Raw genomic sequence first — 19,821 nt, forward strand, 5'->3', positions numbered from 1 at the left:
AACGTGTGTTTACCTTCTAAATTAGACAATTTGAAACTTGTTATTGGATCTGATAAATGCAAATTTACATTCCCAGTTATGCAATATGGAATGTGTCTAAAAGTGTTTTCAAGATTGGTAAAATTTGAAATAATTTTTTGAAAAAACACATTATAGATTGTCATAATGTTTTCTATCCTCTACTTTGATATGCTTGTCTCATATACACTGAAGGAAGAAGTTACAACTTTCACATGATAAAGTAGTTAAGTGTATGAATGTGCTTAATTACCTTAATAGTTAATTAGTTAATCACATATGTTTGTTTGTCTCATTTGCTTTATTAGATGTTCACTTTCTTCTTTCTAAAATTTGTAACGTTTATTATATGTCTTATCTTTGATTTGACTTTATATGATAAAACTCACATACGGTTTATCGATGATTTTGATTATGTTCACTTTGTTAAATATCATTTTTCCTTTTGTAGTGAGAAATGATATGAAAGTAAATATATATATATATATAATTTATATTTAATAAATGATTTACTACAAAAATAACTTATTTTTTTAAAAAATATAACGTAAATATTCAATTATAGTTAAGAATAATTTATTGATAAACATATAAGATAATAATAGTTGGTGAAATTTTTTATTACACATTTGCAAGTGAAAAATTACAAATACTTTATAAATTTGTGAGAAAGTGTGATATTATGTATAAAATTATGATTGAAACTATGTAACTTGACAAGTAAATACACTATAATAAATATGATATATGTTAATTTTAAGTGTTTAAACTCAATATATATTTTGATTATTAAATCTTATCTCTGCTGAAGTAAATAAAAAAACTGTGTTTTATTTAATCATTAAATAGTTTTTTTAATATTTTTTCATAAATGTTTTGATATTATATAACATACTTATTCTCTAGTGATCCCTTTCTTTTATCATGATTGTTTTGGTACGTGAACATGTAATGGTACAACATGGGTCATTTGAGGTTCAATATAAATATATATATATATATATATATAATAATAATAATAATAATAATAATAATAAGTCTTCGATATATTGTCAAATATGTTTTTTTTCAAAATTTTATTTTTAAAAGGCAGTTGACTTTTCTCTCAAAAGATTAGTTTTTTTGGGATATATTTTAGCTTCTATAATATACAGAATAAAATAATCTCAGATAACAGATATTTCCTCAATTTAAAAGTAACTGTATTTTACTAAAAAAACAATTACTTGAAAGATTAATGATTGATATAATTTATTTATATTACCAAATCTTTTCATTTTTTTCTATAATGTTTCCAAAACTATATTTAAACAACTTTATTTTCTTATTTATTTTTTCAAATTACATTACTTTAACATAATGAAAAAGAGAAAAATAAAGTTCTGTTTCCGCTAATTTATAATAGAATTAATATTTGCAGATTCAATAATATTTACTTATCTTTGTAACAAAGCTTCAACATATATCAGTATATAACTAATGAGATAATTTATAATTATGCTAAATTTTATTTTTTAATCACTATAATAATTTATTATTATTATTAAACTTATAAACTATTTAGTATTAAAGGGAATCGAATTAAGGTCTAACAGTCACAATAACAATCCTATTTTTTTCTTATGGTTTTAGTTACTTTTTATGGTTTTATAATAGTAGTTATTTTGTATTTAGTAAAATATTTTAATTTTTCCATTTATTATTTTTATCAAAATATAATTTTTAATTACAATAATATAATGAGAATTAGATATTTTTTATATTTTATTTTATTTACATACGAATATTTGAGATTACCCTTCTTGAAGTACAACGGCGCCAAAGTGATATTAGGTATTTTGTGTATTCAAAACCTCTTCCGTCTCAAGCTTCCGCCGCACCTTCTCCTCTTCCTCTCAACCACCGTGCAAAACTCCATTCGCCGCCGCTCCGCCGCCATAAACTGCATTCGCCTCGGTCGCAACCTCCTCCGCGCAACGCTACCGCGGCGCGAAGCACCTGCGTGTCCGGCGAGACCGTAACGCGACTCCAAGAGCAGCGAAGATGGTGGCTAAACCAGGTTCGGTACCGGACTTCGAGGCGCTGAGAGAGCTGTTTAAGCATCACATAGAGTCCTTCGATCACATGGTAAAAGCTGGATTGGAAACCACTCTGCTACACATCAAACCCATCGAAGTGTTGGACGATTTCACGACCACAAAGCTTAGAAATATCCTTTTTCTTTACAACATCGATTAATTTGCGCCACAACATGCGTGTTTAGCTTTTACTGTTTGTGTTCGGAACTGTTTTTTTTTTTCTTGGAATATGGGGTTGCTATGTGAAGTTGGAGTGGTGATTATTGCTAAGTTGTTGAACTTTCTTATGCCCTGTTTGGACAGATTTATCCACAAGAGAGGAAAAAAAATAAGGAGGTAAAATGAAGTAAGATTCTCTATAAGCTAAAATAGCTAAAATAAAAATTTACGTACTCTGTTTCTGGAAGAGGAATTATATGAGAGCTTCGATGAAGATTGACTGCATTAGTTAAAATAATAGTTCTATTTCTTTTTTTTTCAAAAAAAGGGATTTCCCATTTTTTCTTGAAAATGATTAGAGTTCACATAGGATTTTACTGGGTTGAGGGATGTTAGTTTACTTGGATCCACATAGATGATGATGGGATTGGTGTTTGTTCTCTTAACTTTGTTCTTACTTTGGTTGGAGAATCCGGTGGTGTATCCACCGCAGAAGGAGCGAATTTCGAAGACGATGCGGGAGGCTTTACTTCCGTTTGAAGCAAGTTTCAACTCAAAATTTCATTCTTTATATTGTGCAGAATTTTATTATTGTTTTTATTTTTAATTCATTGATCGATTCAGTTTGTGATGGTTTTTTATTTTTTTCTGTGAGCAGTGTAGACAGGCAAAGATTTCCTATGCAGGAAAGATAACTATAGATGTTTGCTTTCAATATAATGACGGGCCTGTTATTAGAGAAAATGTTAATTTTGGGCAGTTTCCCATAATGTTGCAGGTTTGTTTGCTTCCCTTAAAGTATGAAATGAGACGTTTTTACGTGGTTCTGGTTAAACTAGTTTCAGAGACAAACAAGTACATGATATATTTGATTTTTTTTGTGTTCTTTCTTTAAGGAAAGGGTTATTGTAAATAAATAAAGATTTGTGGAATTATCCATTCTCATAGGTTTTATTGTTTGTCTGTATATAAAGAGGAGTGTGAAATGTGATTTTTTATTTTATTTCTGCATGTTTGATGGTTGGAGAGCAGATATAGTTCTGGGTGGATGCAAGAAATATTTACATTTAATGATTCACAACTTACTTTTCAAATGTGCAGTTTGAATTTGCCATTTTAATTTGTGAACCTGTTTATTAGCATTGTACCCTTTAAAAAACGTGAGTGTTTGAATTGAATTTTACATTATTAATTCATATGCTTTTACAAGCTAACAAGTTGTTTCTTATTTATAAACCCCCTCTGTTTCTACATAAATTTTGTTTTGCATATTTTCTTGTGCATTTGTGTGTATTGTTTTTTTTTGAGTTCTACTGTGCTCCGAACCTTACTAGTTGTGCTAGAAAATTGGCTTTTAATTATCTAATTCCACAGTTGTGTTGAATGTTTTTCTTTTTGTACTGGTGCAGTCAAAGTTATGTAACTTGAGAGGTGCTGATCCCAAAAAACTTGTTTCCTGTAAGGAAGAAGCATCGGAAATGGGCGGGTAAGTGGTTAATCCCTGTCTGTGAAACTTAATACATAATATTACAATAAAGGTGTACTTTTAGTTGTAGAAGCCCTTATACACTCAATGTTTCCTTTTGAAATATAAATTATGTGCCTGCATTTAGGACACTTGGTTCTTCATGTAGTAGCACAATACAAGAGCTTCTATGACTCAGAAGTTCATTTTATTATAATATTACGTTGATGATATGGTCTGCTTTGTTTCCTCTTTTTACCTTAGGATTTCTAAATTTCTGACTTATGAGAGCAAAAGCTAATTAAATTTGAATAGTTGTGCAAACACATATTTGTTATTCACAACTTAAACTTAAACTTGAAAAATGCTGTTAATGATAAGCTATGAATTATATATTACTTTAGATTACAGTTACTGAATAAATACTGAATCATCACAGCTCTTCTGTCATGAAGCTTGATTTTAAATAAATATTTTGTTTGTAAGCATTATTTGATTTGCTTTTTTGCCATTCCATTTCTTAATTTGTTTCAAGATCATTTGCTGATAATTGGTTTATCAAACACCTTTCTTTTCAGTTACTTCATCTTGAATGGCCTCGAGAGAGTTATCCGACTGTTAATTTTGCCGAAACGGAATTATGTAAGCAATATTTTTTTGTTATGTGCTTAGGTTGCATTGAGTAAGCCCGAGAAGTTGTATGCCTACCTAGTTTCTGCATAATGCCTAATCATGGATTTCTCAATTCCTTGTCATAGCTTATTAATTTATTTTCTGGTTCCTTAAATGTTGTAGCCAATGAGTATGGTGCGGAGTTCATTTTGTGATCGGCGAGAAGGATATACAGATAAAGCAGTTGTAATAAGGTTTGTAATTGGAAAAACTTGCATGTCACTCAAATATTGTTTCTTGTATGTGCATCAAGAGAAAAGGGTTGTATGGGCTTTATAAAAAGTAGTTCTATACAATTTATGTGATAAATAGTTTTCTATGGGTTTTATAAACAATTAATTTGTATCCCAACCCAAAACAGTGTTAATGACACTAAAAGTTAACAATATATATGCCTTAACAAAATTTGTTATAAACTTAGAAGTCAAAAGATGATAATCTTTAATTAATTCTATCATATTTGATTTTCACTCTTTTCCTTGTTCTATCTCCTTTCTTCCAATGGGTTACTTTTCTTTCATAAAAATTGGGCTAATTGCAATTTAGGACAAGCTAGTTGACATATTTGTAATTTAGTATGATTAAGCTAAGAGAGGTGAGCATCTTTCAAAGATAGTGATTATAATTGATTGGACAATGGCATTTAGTTTTGGTTAACTAGTCCTAAATGGGAATATGTCCAGCCAGATATTCTAATTGTGTTTTCTTCAGAAAAAAATTGCCTTCTATAATTATATTATATTAACATCTAATGCTTTTTATTTAGTTTGCACAGAATAGATGCCCAATGCATGCATTACTATTTAAATTTTCTCCATTCATGGAATTCTATCCTGTTTATCATTTTTCTTATCAATTACGCCATTTATTTTATCCAAAAGCGAAATACGTTGATTTCTTTAGTGTTTAACCCATTGCATAATATTTTAGTATGATTTCTTTAAGGTTTTATGTTTAATTGTTAGGTGTGTAAGAGCTGATCAGTCCTCGTTGTCAATAAGATTGTATTACCTTCGTAATGGGAGCGCAAGACTTGGTTTCTGGTAAACAACCTTATGTTGATTTAGAACACCTAGTCCAAGCTATATTTTGTACTCCTGTTTTGCACTCCTAAAAAAATTCCCGTGATTTGAGATGTAAGTAGACATATTTCATTGTGATAATCATTTTTCAGGTTAAGGGGAAGGGAGTACTTACTTCCTGTGGGCATTGTTTTGAAGGTAATGATTGTTGACTCTATTATTTTACAATAAAGTTGTCTTAGTATAGCTTCCTTTATTCATCTTATTTCCTCCCTTATTTGTTTTTGTTTTTTGGAAGATTTATTTATGGTGCTAATGGACATCTATAACAGGCCCTCATTGACACAACTGACCGTGAAATTTATGTAAATTTGACAAGTTGCTATAATGAGAAGTATGCAAAGGGAAAGGGTGCTGTTGGGACCCAGCTTGTTGGTGAAAGGGCGAAAATAATCTTAGATGAACTTCGGGATTTGTCTCTATTCACCCGTGGTCAATGTCTAGAGTATATTGGTAGTCAACGTGACACTCTTCAAGGTCCCTTTGGCAAATAATTTGTATATTTTTGTACTAATTCTTCATTTTAAATTCAGGAGAGCACTTCCAACCTATTATGCCTGAACTTATGAAAGACAGTTATGCTATTGTAAGTCTTTATGATTTCATTATTATATATTAATGGTAGATTATACTTCCGTTGTGAAACATGTTAAAATTTAACAGCCTTTATTTTGAAATACTATATTCCCCTTCTTGTAGAGATTAACTTGTGCTACACTTTAGTCTAATTTGACAAGAAAAATCTTTATGTTTTCATTATATATTAATGGTGAATTATACTTCCCTCATGAAAAATGCTTAAATTTAACTGACTTCTCTTCTGCACTTTAGTCTAATTCGACATGGCAAGCCTGATAGAAACCTGATATCTTATTAAAAAGAAATAGGGATTCCTCCCTGAAATACTGTGTCCTACGTATGAAACTTGTAGGAGTTCATCTTCCAATGCCCAAAAATCCCAAATTATGCAGAAAAAGGAGAGAAACAAACTAAACTGTTTATTATTTTCACACACTAAACTAAGGTCACAAGGTTATTTACAAGCAATCACTTACAACAAAAGCTACTTTTAGTAATAGTTGACAGCTGTAACGGTAAAGGTTAACAATTGTTCACTCTAACAAAAGAAAAACTCTACACGTTGAGTTTGCCTCTAAGAAAATCAAAACGAGGCTCATTTGTTTAATTTGCTAAACATAGAGGATTGGTTAGCACATCTGCCAATTATCAAATGCAAGAATATGATAATGAAGGGCTGTGTTTCCATAATCTTTTCCCCCACAAAGAAAACATCAATCTCTATGTGTTTAGTGCAATTATGAAACACCAGATTGTGAGGAATAGACACAACACTTGGACTGACACAAAGAAGAACAAGTGTAGTAAATGGATCTTGCAATCCAGTGAGCACTAGCTCACTATTGTGGGACCATCAAGATATTAAATTGAGACCAAGAAAGATGGCTGCTTCTGAAGTAGACACGCATATCATCATTATCAGATGCCCAATCAGGATCTCAAAGGCTTTCTGTGACAAGGTTGGACAAGAAATGCAGATGGAAAATGAGACTGTAGTATGCGTTTAATCAAAATCCAATAAGAATTCCATGGTTTGGCCATAAATTGACAGACTTTGTTCACAACGAAGCTGATTTATGGTATTGTAAGAGCGACATATTGCGAAGCACCTACCACTGAACAATATAAGGTAGGGTATAAATAGATCAGTCCAAAACTTGGATAACTTCCAATTAGAAACCACAGGGGAAGAAATGGAATGGGCTTTTGCCATATGTGTTTGGTGAAGCAAGTCTAAAATATATTTGCTTGGAGGCATAAGAATAGACTTAATATGTAAACATTTACTTTCAAGGCCAAGAAAAATAATCTTGATGACCAAGTTGTTTAGTAGAAAAAGCTACATGAAGTTTGGTTGTTGTAATACGTTGAATCAGAGTAGATTGTAATCTGTCAAACCATTGTCCTGGTCCTTGTTTTAGTCCATTATTGATTTATAAACTAGAGATTTGTTCGTCTCTTCAAATCCTGGATGTTGTGCCATATAAACTGTTTCTTCAAGGAAACCATTCAAAAAGGCATTATTGATATCAAGTTGAAACAATTTCCATCCATAGGAGATAGCAAGAGTAAGAACAATCTAATTGTAATTGTCTTTACCATTGGAGAGAAGATTTCATGAAAATCAATGTCATGTACTTGATGAAACTCCTTAGCAACCATCCTTGATTTATAATTATTTATAGAGCCATCTGCATTTTCTTTGACTCTAAAAAAAAACCCACTTACAACCAACAACTTGTCTATGAGGAGGTAGAGATACTAAGTCCCATGTATTTTTCTGCATAACTGGATTATATTCCTGCTGCATTGTAGCCAACCAATTAGCATCCTCAAGTGCTTATTTAACATTTTTAGGTTCATCATTAGAGAAATTTTAGATGAATTGTGGACTGAAGAATATCAAATTCAGATCTAGTCTGCATAGGATGAGTATTCACTATTGGAGTTGTATTATAAACAGAAATAGACTCAGAAGATGATGGGTTAACTATATTTAGGAACAGACAGAGTCTCAAAAGACGATGGTGTTAAACGATGTAATGCTAGATTCAAGTGTAATAGTTGGTGAAGAAGTTGGAGAATTTTGAGGTGGTGTAAGAGTGAGACTTAAACTGAAATACAAATTAAGATCTTTGACAAAATTGTGTGCGATAGAAAAAAGATTAGCATAAGGAAATCTATGTTCATTAAACAAAAGTACTACGATGTTTATACAACTTACATTTAATATTGTATAACACATTTTATCTCCCAGGGTGTTGCCATAACTGGTCACTACTACTATGAGGTTTTATACAACTTACATTTAATATGGTATAATACATTTTATCTCCCAAGGGAGGCCATGTGAATTTAAGGATTCTAACACATTGTATGAAGGTAGAGGGAGAAAGTCCAGAAATACCAAATTTTCACTTTGTATTTGAACCCCACCCTCACTTCTGCTTGAAAGAAATCTTTTACTTTTATAAACAGGTTAAAAAATTAAAATCCAGACATCGGTCCAGTAATTTTTTGAAGTTTTTTTTTTCTAGGTGGCTGATGCTGTTTTGAAGGATTGCATATTAGTTCATCTGGATAATGATTTCGACAAATTCAATCTTCTCATGTTAGCTACTTGCTCTTCTAATTTATGTTATGATTTTAAATTAGTCAGATTAATTCTTTTGGACAAGAAATACTTTTAGTAATGATTTATGTATTGTTTTCTCACATTGTGTGTGGTATTTGGTTGCTCCTTTCTTCTGGCTTTAGCTTCATGCTGCAGAAACTTTTCTCGCTTATAGATCAGACATCAGTTCCAGACAATCCTGATTCCTTGCAAAATCATGAGGTTTTACTCCCTGGCCACCTGATTTCACTTTATATCAAGGTATAAATTTTTTCCATTTTAATGGCCTAATGGCATACACTTACAGTTTATATTTGGTCCCATTTGGCTTTTGGAAATTGATTCTGAATTCTAGCATAGAATGGATGTCAATTTCTGAAATTCCTGTTCAGTTGTGCCTCTTTGAATTGGTCAAATTCTTATAAAACCCCAACAACATTACATCAAACCTTTATTAATTGTATTCTCGTGTTGACCCTCTTGTTCTAATATATCTTGAAAGTTCACGCTCATTTCAGCTTTTAGTTCCATTACTTTATCCTAAGCTCTGGTTCACGTTTCTTTCCATCACTTAATGTTGATTTCTTGTATTTACATACTATTGATCTTAGGAAAAACTGGAAGATTGGCTGCAAAAAGGGAAAAAGCTTCTTATGGACGAGATCCAAAAAAAGAGCAATAAATTTGATTTCAGCGACAGTATGTAGATATTTGTTGATTATTTCTAGCTGTTGTTTGTATTCCTGTTTTGCTCCATCTGCTTTACATTTTGGTTAGTATGCTTAGTTGCTGTAGTAGTTTACTGTGTCCGGAATGATCTTGGAACTTTTTTCTGTAGTCTGCAAAGTAGTATGACTTAAGTTGATGATTTTTAATCATATATAACTTTTTGTCAATTTATTGTTTACTTCTCCGGTATTGCAGTTGCTCAAGTGAAGAAAATCATGGATAAAAATTCAGCAAAGCTAGTCAGTGCATCAGTTGAAAACTTGTTGAAAACTGGAAGATTGGTGACCCAAACGGGTCTAGATCTGCAACAGGTATTGACTTTCCAGTGCTTAGTTAAATTATGCCATTGTTTATAATTTTGCATTTGCCACCTGTCAATTGTTAATTTCTTATTTTTGTTTTCTCTCAAATTTTTTATTTCCTATTATTTAATAATAAACTTAATGTCCTTATACAAACCAACCCAATTTAGTATCAATGTTATCAAATATTGGCCATGGTAGATTGTGGTCATGCTTCTGTCTTCGGTTGCTACAACAGGACATTGGTTAATCCATTTTGTGGTAAATCAACACAGTATGGTGCTACAAATCGGTCATGGCAGAAATGCTGTTGCTGCCTGGTCTTCTTGAGGAAGGAAGAATAGTTTTGCATCACGCAACCTGATCTTAGTCAAGGCTTAAGTATTCCTAATCTTTTCTTTCTTTTGTACGCTCAAGTCTTCTTACTTGGCCAGGCCCACTTCAATTGTTTTATTTTTTTAAAAAGGGTTGGGCCAACCCACAATTCAAACCAAACCCAAACAAAATTGAAAAACCCAACATTCTCTTGTTCCTCACTTCCTCATGTTGCAACCTCCTAGTCTGCTGTTGGTGACTTATCCTCCATGTGCTATTGCATTCACTGTCGAGTTGTCCATTGTCATCTAGTTTGTCCTTATGATGTAGGGCACCACTTACTGTGATTTGTGCTTCTGTCAGTTGACACGGTTGTGCCACCATTGTCCATCCACCGTTGACTTCAACCTCATTAGGAAAGTGAACAGATATTGTTTGTACAACGAATTGTGTGTACCACAAAAGGCATGCGATTTTCCCATGGCAGCCGCTTTTGGCATCTTGGGATGCTAACAAAAAACGGAAATATCGAAAAAGGCAGAGAAAAACACTGTAACAACGGTGGTGGAAAATGAAGAATAAGGGACCAGTGGCGCATGAAAAAGATAGAACACCTAAACCTAATTTTGAAAAACCCTAATAAGTTTTGGCCTTTGGCCCATTCCAACTTTTAACTAATAAAACCCTAAAACCCTAATTATTAAATAAAATTTGAATTGTTGCATTTGCATCAGCTATTAAACCTAATTAAGAGTTCAAAACCTACTTATGTTAAGTTTGAGCCTTTGGCCCATTGCAACTTTAAACTAATAAAACCCTAAAACCCTAATTATTCAAATAAAATTTGAATGTGCTGTAGGTGCATCAGCTATTAAACCTAATTAAAAGTTCAAAACCTACTTAAATTAAGTTTGGGCCTTTGGCCCATTTCAACTTTTAAGTAATAAAATCCTAATTATTCAAATAAAATTTGAATGTGCTGCTGCTACATGAGCTGTTAAACCTAATTTAGAGTTCAAAACTTACTTAAAATTAGGTTATCCGATATCAAGAACACTAATCTTGATTCATTTCGTTTGAGAAAAGAGGATTTAATTTGATTACTTAATTGACACAACACACTCTAGGAGTTGAAGTTTCCTAAGTTCACGAACCATTTTGTTTTAATTTTCGTAAGTGTGGATGAACCAAGTGATTATGTAAAGGTTTAGGAGATTGGAATGCAAGACAAGATAGATAATTTGGTTCTAAAATAGCATAGTCTTCTGGATTCATATCTTCCCCTAATCAATTGACATGGACCATTTTTTTGTGTGACAAATGAATTGGCATCAAAGGTTATTGAACAATTTAATGATTTAAAGAAATAAGGTCAAAGGGGCATGACTTGTACTCCAACTGTAGTGGAAGGATGAAAAAAGTGGTTGAAATCGGGACAAGAGAAGCCGTCGAATTTGGTAAAGGTGGTGTGATAGTGTTCCAATAACGGGAAGGTGACGGGTGAATGATTTACGTTTGAGTGAGCTGCACAAAGAAGTTGTGAATTGCGGCGTGTGAGGAGGAATTAGCCTCTGGGTCAATCAGGTTTTGCTTTCAAATCTGGTGCTTGCTGGTGGTGGTAGATGGTGGCCAACGGTGGTGGAAGATGTTTTTTTTTGGGTGTCAATACATGCTGTTGTCTAGGTAAATGAGTTGGGTATTGAGTTTTGAACCAGAAGATTTCTGAAAATGCCTATAGTTAATAGGTGTTTCCTGCAATTGAGCCAAAATATATTGAGATTGAGTACACTATATCAATGAAATATGATGCTAATTATGGCGAGACTACTTTCCTATTTGATTTAAATATCTTGTTTTGTTAGCTTGTTCCCTTACAAGTTATTCATAGCCTATTTTTGGCTGAATCAGAGGGCAGGTTATACAGTTCAGGCTGAAAGGCTAAACTTTTTACGATTTATGTCACATTTTCGTGCTGTTCATAGAGGGGCCTCATTTGCTGGACTCCGTACAACAACTGTTCGGAAGCTATTACCTGAGTTAGTACTTTTTACATAATCAACAGATTGTGATATTTTATAATATACTTCCATATATATGTTTTTATGTAACTTTTTATGTTTATTTATTTATATAAATAGATCTTGGGGCTTTCTTTGCCCTGTTCACACACCTGATGGAGAGCCTTGTGGATTGTTGAATCATATGACTCGCACTTGTAGTAAGTTACTACTCTGATTTTCCTATTTTTTCTGATTCAGTTATCTTCCTCTGTTTTCTTCTCTCTTAAATACTAGACATTCTTTGACTGCCTTGATATTCTTGCACGTGGGAGATTGTTATTTATTAGTAATTTGATGAGATTGTAAATTGCCTTTTTTCAGTCTGTAGTTGCCTCTTTAAACAAAGTGAAATGGGTCCCCTAAACTACATTTTTAGAGACATGCTTATTAGCTTTCAATTTATTTTAGGGAAAAATATAAAATAAGGCTTGGTTATTAAAAACTCCTGTTTTGTAATTGTAACTTCCCGATCATGTACTGATATTACATGTATACTCTCGTGCTTTCACATGGCTTGATTTTGAACATAGATGCATGATTTCATTTTATTTAAACTCATGTATACTCTTCCTTTTCGATGTGTTTTCTATCACAGTTGATCTCAACAGAAGTGTGAATAACAGCTTCGTGATTTTGATCACAAGGCTTTTGTGTCCCTGTGCTCAATAGTGTCATGTCAGTTACCATCTTTAATGCAGCTATATAATAGTGTTGACCTCGAAATATATTGCTAAATATGTTAATTGTGATTTTTTCTGTACACCTAGCTATCTAATTTTATTTAACAAAATATTGCAATTCTAGATGCTAAAGTTTAAATAGTTAATTAATATTAATATAATGAAGGCTTAGCATTTTTTGATCTCTATAAAATGAACGTGTTTTTTATTTTGGTCTTTGTAAATTTTATACTTTGTGTTTAGTACTCTAAAATTGAAAATTATTCTTTTTATTTCGTATAAAATGCATGAATTTTGGTTTCTTTTTCATCCTTCAGAAATTTGAAATGACTAATTTTGATACCTAACATTCATTTTAGATGGATAAATAACATTTATATTTATAAAAAATTAAAGACTTGCTGACTTATATCACAATACAACTAGACATTATTTTAGAGAGATTAAAAACAAAGGAAATTTTATAGGGGTTAAAAATATATTTAAGCCTGTAATGAATTCATTACAATACAAAGACTTCTACATAAAAATATATTTATGGAATGGACATCAACACCCATTTTGTAATTGCACTTGCAAAATCAATTTGTATTGCAAGTTTTCAAATGACGTTGTGTATCAATCAATTTTTTTAAACATTTCGTTTCCGAACAAAACTCTCAATTTACTTATAACCGATTCTGTAAATCACATTAATTCAAATCAATTCTACAAATACATTTCCAGCATGCACTTGGTATGAACTATTAGGGTATGTGAATTTGTTTTTGAGGATACTGATTTCTTTAACATACACTTAAAGAATTTTTAATTGCATTTCGAAATAACATGGATATCACCCTCTGGAATGATATAATGGATTGCACTAAATGAACAATAGATGGAGGAGGAGCAGCAACAAAATGGACGACAATTAGCAATTATATTTCTCAAATATAGTATTGCGTTTCTCATGATACTGGCATGGGTGATCCAAATTAAAATTATGGCTAAGTAGTCCGCAGTTGGAGTGACTTGGTTGGAACTTTTGGTTTAAGTTGGCCAGAAGAGTGGTGCAAATAAAATCCTCAATCTAATATAGCATGGTCTAAATGTTTACTATTTCTAGCTATCAAACTAGAACACTACTATTAATTTGTGTCTGATAAAATATTTAATATTATTTACAACCTTCATTAGTGGCATTTTTGCATTAGCAAGAAGATTAATTGTTCATTAATCCACAATCTAATCATTGTAGTTAACTGTTTTTTTCCACTTCTGTATTTCAGGGATAACATCATTTTTTGATTCTCAAGGAAACATTAAAGATTATTTTAAAATACAAAAGTCCATCCGAGATATTTTAATGGAGGTTGGGATGACATCATCATTGCCAAAGATATTTCTTCCTGGTCCACCTGAAGCTCTCACTGTTCTCTTAGATGGTTGTGTAGTTGGTTGTATAGCATCCAGTGAAGTGGAGAAAGTTGTGGCTTACATACGAGAATTAAAAGTCTCATCTGCTTCAGTGGTTCGTTTTCGGTCAAAATGTCCTTGCTTCATTAGTTAAATATTTATTGGTATTGACTTAAAACTAACGTGGCACAGATTCCTGGTGATATGGAAGTGGGATATGTTCCTTTGAGCATGGGTGGAGCCTATCCTGGCTTATATCTGTTCACATCCCCTTCAAGATTTGTCCGACCAGTAAAAAATATATCAATTCCTTCCAATGGAAGTGAAAGCATCGAACTCATTGGGCCATTTGAGCAGGTCATTATACTTTTTTCTTTAGTATATTGTATGATTTGGAGCTATTCTAAAAAAACATCATCACAGATTAGTGCTTTGAACTGAGGATTTTCCAAATTTTAATTATGCTGTATATTTTTTTAACAGGTTTTTATGGAAATTAGATGTCTTGATGGAGGAGACGGTGGAAGAAAAAGTTCATTTCCTGCAACTCATGAAGAAATCCACCCCACAGAAATGCTTAGTGTAGTTGCAAATCTCACCCCGTGGTCAGATCATAATCAGAGTCCACGAAATATGTACCAGTGCCAGGTTCTATAATCTTTTGTACTTGCCATGGTATCTAAATCTACCTAAGATACAAATTTTTTTACTCTGGGTTATGATGTAGATGGCAAAGCAAACAATGGCATTCTCTTCACAAACTATTCAACATCGTGCAGATCAGAAGTTGTATCATCTTCAGGTTTGTTCAAATCAGCATGTTGAAATTGCAGCTATGCTATGTTACAATTTAATCTTTGTATGTGATGTGGGAACCAAAGTAATTGGTCTCGAAGTATGTGATATGTAATTAGATCGCTTGCATGTGTGTGATATATAGTTTATCTTTGCCTAATCATAACTATCGGTCTCCAAATTATATCCACTGCTTTTAATATAATGTTATTATTTGTACTTGATTCTCATTAGATTGTTATAAACTTAAATGTTTTGGCGTATTTCCAGACTCCTCAGACTCCCATAGTACGCACAAGTACATATACTAAATACAACATTGATGAATTTCCGACAGGCACAAATGCTATAGTTGCAGTTCTGGCTTATACAGGGTAAGTGCTTTAATGCAAACCAACTGTAGCTTCAATCTTCCTGTGATATTAACAATATCTTTGTTAACTAATTACAGATATGATATGGAGGATGCCATGATTCTAAATAAATCTTCAGTGGAACGTGGAATGTTTCATGGACAAATATATCAGGTCAGAGACTGCCGCATCTGATTATGTTCTTGATATAATGAATCATAATTAATTTTGTATGTTACTTCATATTGAAATACTATGACTTTGTTTCATAATGCACTCTATTAACGTAGTGATGAATTTACAGGGCCTAGTTTTCCTATTTGATATATAGATATACATTTAATCTTAATCATATCATATGTACAATGAACCTGGACAGCAAACTGAAATAGATTTACATATTCAACAATGTTTTTATATTTGACATCCTTTTTACTCTTTTCTGATGTTCTCATGGTCTGCTTATATTTGCTTCTTTTGTTGTTAATTTGTGTTTCTGCAAGATGCCAAACTTCTTTTTATGACTGTTTTTGGCAGACGGAAACTATTGACTTAACTGAACAAAGAGGGAAGTCAGACAGATCTTCGAGAATATTCAGAAAAAGTAATGTAGAGAAATTAGGTTGTCCCTCGATTGATTCAGATGGACTTCCACATGTTGGTCAGGTATTATGCCTTTGCCGATCTGTCTCTTTTCTCTTGACTTCAATTTTGTCATGTTAAAACTTATTTTATGACTTTCAGATGATACGACCAGATGAACCCTATTGTAGCATTTATAATGAAGTCACAAGTTCCACACAGACCTACAAAAGAAAGGGTTCTGAAGCTGTTTATGTTGATTATGTTGCTGTGGATGTCAAAAACAAGAAGCACATTCAGAAGGTGAATCAAGAAAGCTCATTATAATTTTCGCTCTTTATTTAGTGAACTTGTGTTTCTATTTAAAAAAGAACAGTATATGATGCTCCATTCAGGTTTTTGTTTCGTTCTTTTCTATTTTGGATGTTCAAGGAACTGAGAGGTGTATTGTGCTGATTACTCTTTTTTTACTTGCTGCCACCCTATTGTTATATACTTGAAGGATGCTATTGTAGTTTCTTTTTTATCTTTTTATAATTCATAAGACGATAATTGTATTCCTAAATTTGATATGTTTATGTGACAACAGAATATTTTATTTGTAGTTGAAGTTTATAATTTTTATGCATCCCTGATATTTTTATTTTTTTTTATATTTTCTGTTAGACTGCATAATTCTGCATTTGTAACCTGAATGTTGTTACAAGAGATATGTTATTAGCAATGGAAACATAAACTCAAGCTAGATTACCATATATTCAGTATAGTTTGATTTGATTAGTCAGTTTATGTATTTTTTTACTGATCTTGTAGTTCTTTGTTGGATTATTCACTTTCATCTGCTGATGTATATAATATATGCTTGTAATTATTGGAGCAGGTTAACATACGCTTTCGACATCCTCGGAACCCTGTTATTGGGGACAAATTTAGCAGTAGACATGGACAGAAAGGTGTTTGCTCTCAGTTGTGGCCAGACGTTGATATGCCATTTTCTGGAAATACTGGCATGCGCCCAGATCTCATCATCAATCCTCATGCATTTCCTTCCAGGATGACAATTGCTATGCTTTTGGAATCAGTTGCTGCTAAGGTACTACTATGAAAAAATGTGTAAAAACATCATATTACAAAAGCCGCCTTATCAATGAAGATTATCATATAACTTGTGAAAATTTCCATTTTAAGTAGTTGATGTCACAGTAGTCAGTAGTGCACTAGCGAAGTGGAGTGCCCCTCGACTGCTATTGGACTCTATTTGTGGGTAGCTTTCAGTAGCGGCCATTGTTTGCGGTCAAAATAGTGGCTTTTCTCAGACCATAGTAGCGTTCATTAATTAATTCTTACCCCTGAAACACAGTAGTTATGTTCTGACCTCTGTTATTTCACAGCCTATAAGACTTTTTTCACCTGCTTTTGTTCTTTCTTCTGTCAGACTTCCCTGTTCACATTCTTCTAGTTGCTATCTAATTTCTTGTGCTTCTTTTCTATTAAAATCACCACCATCTTTCTTTTTCTTCTGACTTCGTTACTATGTTCTTGAATTATTTATTATAAATTTCTTTAATTTAGGGTGTTTGTTTTTATGGCAAATTTACAATTTCTAGATAAAACAACTTTTCTTCTTCTAATGATACCCTTATTTCTATTTTTATTATGCTTTGAAAATTTGTTGGAAAGAGAAAACTGAAAGGAGTATAACATTTCATTAAAAATAGAAGAATTAAATGTTTTTCTTGGTTTAGGTGAAAGAACCTTGAACGATTATTATATAGGAACAAAGGTACTGTTTAGTTTGTATCATGACATGTAAAAAATAGTAGTCACCCTGCTATCCAGCTAGAGCAATTTCGATGTTGACCAGTACCCACTATCCAAAATTCATCACTATGGCTGGTGGAAGACAAAGATATGTGGTTCCCTTGATTATTTTTCTGAGGATCGTTGTTTAGGTTTGTCCTCACTTTTTACCAATTATGTTAGTAACTTGAAGCACTATACTTGTACATACAAAAAATACTTGTACCCACAAACCAAAATTCATCACTACGGTTGGTGGAAGACAAAAATACGTGGTTCCCTTAATTATTTGAGGATCGTTGTTTAGATTTGTCTTTACTTTTTGCAAATTATATTAGTAACACGAAGCACCATATTTGTACAAACAAAAATGGTTGCTGTATTAGTAGTGTTCACGAAACATCTTTCAAGTTTAAATTATTTATTAAAATTTTGTACCTATACAAGTGGGATTGTACTATATTTATATATATTACAGTATCTATTGTATGTTCAATGACTAATAATGACTTAGAAACTTGATATGTTTATTCTAATTACTATTTGTATTTTTATGTTAATATTATATCAATTTCTTTGGTTTTGTATCTTAATTGTGCCGTATCAGTCTCACTTCTGAAGGCATGCATGATTCATGATAATTTCTTCTTGCAGGGAGGTTCCTTGCGTGGAGAGTTTGTAGATGCAACTCCATTTCGAAGTTCAACAAAGAAAGACGGTGAGGGGTCTGATTCAAAATCAGGCTCACTTGTTGATGATCTTGGTGTCCTGCTAAAAGAAAAGGGATTTAATTATCACGGTTTGGAGGTTCTATACAGTGGTGTTTATGGAACAGAACTAACATGCGAAATATTTATTGGGCCTGTTTATTATCAGCGGCTGCGTCACATGGTTTCAGACAAATTTCAGGTGAACAAATTCACTGCTTTTACTTCCTATAAAATCTTGCTGACGAGTACATTGCTTGTTTCAATAAAGTGTTAAGTTCACAGCCCCAAACTAAACAATAACAACAAATGTTGTTTAATGCCAAGTGCTTTTTCCATATTACAGGTTCGATCTACCGGCACAATTGACCAAGTCACCCGGCAGCCAATAAAAGGGCGGAAGCGCGGTGGAGGAATTCGATTTGGTGAAATGGAACGTGACTCTCTGCTTGCACACGGAGCTGCATATCTTCTGCATGATAGGCTGCACACCTGTTCTGATTATCACATTGCTGATGTATGTTCTCTTTGTGGAAGCATGCTTTCAACAACATTCATCCAGCCTCAAAAGAGACCAGTGCGCCAGATTGGAGGGCTACCCCCTGGAAGAGCTGCAAAAAAGGTTTCTTGTCATGCTTGCCAAACGAGTAAAGGCATGGAGACTGTCGCCATGCCCTATGTATTCAGATACTTGGCTGCAGAGTTAGCAGCAATGAACATAAAAATGACTCTCAAGCTCAATGATGGAGCTGAAGTTGGAGCCTAATATGTTTAGACTATGGCATAGTCTCAGTTGTCTTCATGGCACATCCTTAAACTGATTGGATTTGCTGAGCTTGTGATTGCGACATGAATATCCAATGGAGCTCAGAGATGCTTGCTCACATCATGGGGAGTTGAAAATTTTGCTGACCCTTTTAACATATCCAGATAGTTGCGCAAGGATTGAAGTGTTATTCATGTTGTCAATTGTTATGTGAAAATTGTTCAACGGATTCAGACGCTGGATTTTGATTTTATGATATTGTAAATTCCATACTGGTGTCTTAATTATTGCTTGAAGATGAATACAAGTTTTTATTATTGTTATTTTTGCATATTAAAAGTAAATTTATACAAGCTTTTTAGTTTAATCATATACGTAGTATGTAGATTTCTTTTATACCGTCACTTAATTGAAAAACACTTTAACTATAACTTTTAAAGTAAATATTATAAAAATATTTTTCTTATTTATATGAAAATTTATGACTTCAGTATATTTCATTAAGTTTTAGTAAGAAAAAATCTATTATAATCTATAGAGTAATCTGATTGTAAAACTTCGAGTGTGAATGATTTTAGAGTAAAACTTTAGAGTAATCTATTATAATTGCAAAACTAAGTGTAATTTTACATTTTTAATACTTCATGTAGACAGAATATAAAGTGTG

General features: G+C 32.5%; 1 protein-coding gene across 2 annotated transcripts; it reads left to right on the forward strand.

Annotated features, from left to right (window-relative positions):
• The first annotated feature begins 1,815 nt into the window (after positions 1 to 1,815).
• On the forward strand, positions 1,816 to 19,477 carry NRPA2 (nuclear RNA polymerase A2). 2 transcript variants are annotated; one of them, XM_068619181.2, is made up of 27 exons: positions 1,816 to 2,227; positions 2,714 to 2,796; positions 2,914 to 3,033; positions 3,665 to 3,741; positions 4,299 to 4,362; positions 4,516 to 4,586; positions 5,358 to 5,435; positions 5,567 to 5,612; positions 5,747 to 5,927; positions 6,008 to 6,060; positions 8,591 to 8,664; positions 8,811 to 8,928; positions 9,279 to 9,366; positions 9,592 to 9,707; positions 11,922 to 12,049; positions 12,152 to 12,231; positions 14,025 to 14,266; positions 14,344 to 14,508; positions 14,635 to 14,799; positions 14,879 to 14,953; positions 15,217 to 15,320; positions 15,398 to 15,473; positions 15,837 to 15,965; positions 16,044 to 16,184; positions 16,762 to 16,974; positions 18,336 to 18,590; positions 18,735 to 19,477. In XM_068619181.2, the coding sequence occupies exons 1-27, from the start codon at positions 2,062 to 2,064 to the stop codon at positions 19,152 to 19,154; spliced, it is 3,528 nt and encodes a 1,175-aa protein (XP_068475282.2). In that variant the 5' UTR covers positions 1,816 to 2,061; the 3' UTR covers positions 19,155 to 19,477. The 2 variants fall into 2 exon arrangements, with proteins under 2 accessions (XP_068475282.2, XP_090153702.1); XM_090297576.1 differs by lacking the exon at positions 8,591 to 8,664 and having other exon boundaries at positions 1,836 to 2,227.
• Positions 19,478 to 19,821: the final 344 nt, after the last annotated feature.

Source organism: Phaseolus vulgaris, chromosome 11 (genome assembly GCF_051622355.1).
Source record: "Phaseolus vulgaris cultivar YP4 chromosome 11, ASM5162235v1, whole genome shotgun sequence".
Taxonomy (NCBI): domain Eukaryota; kingdom Viridiplantae; phylum Streptophyta; class Magnoliopsida; order Fabales; family Fabaceae; genus Phaseolus; species Phaseolus vulgaris.

Bases quoted from the DNA above. Each gene is read 5' to 3' on its own strand.
- NRPA2 (XM_068619181.2), top strand. From the start codon at position 2,062: ATGGTGGCTAAACCAGGTTCGGTACCGGACTTCGAGGCGCTGAGAGAG. The intron at 9,367-9,591 runs GTATGTAGATAT...CCGGTATTGCAG, and splicing joins TAAATTTGATTTCAGCGACA to TTGCTCAAGTGAAGAAAATC. The intron at 9,708-11,921 runs GTATTGACTTTC...TGGCTGAATCAG, and splicing joins CGGGTCTAGATCTGCAACAG to AGGGCAGGTTATACAGTTCA.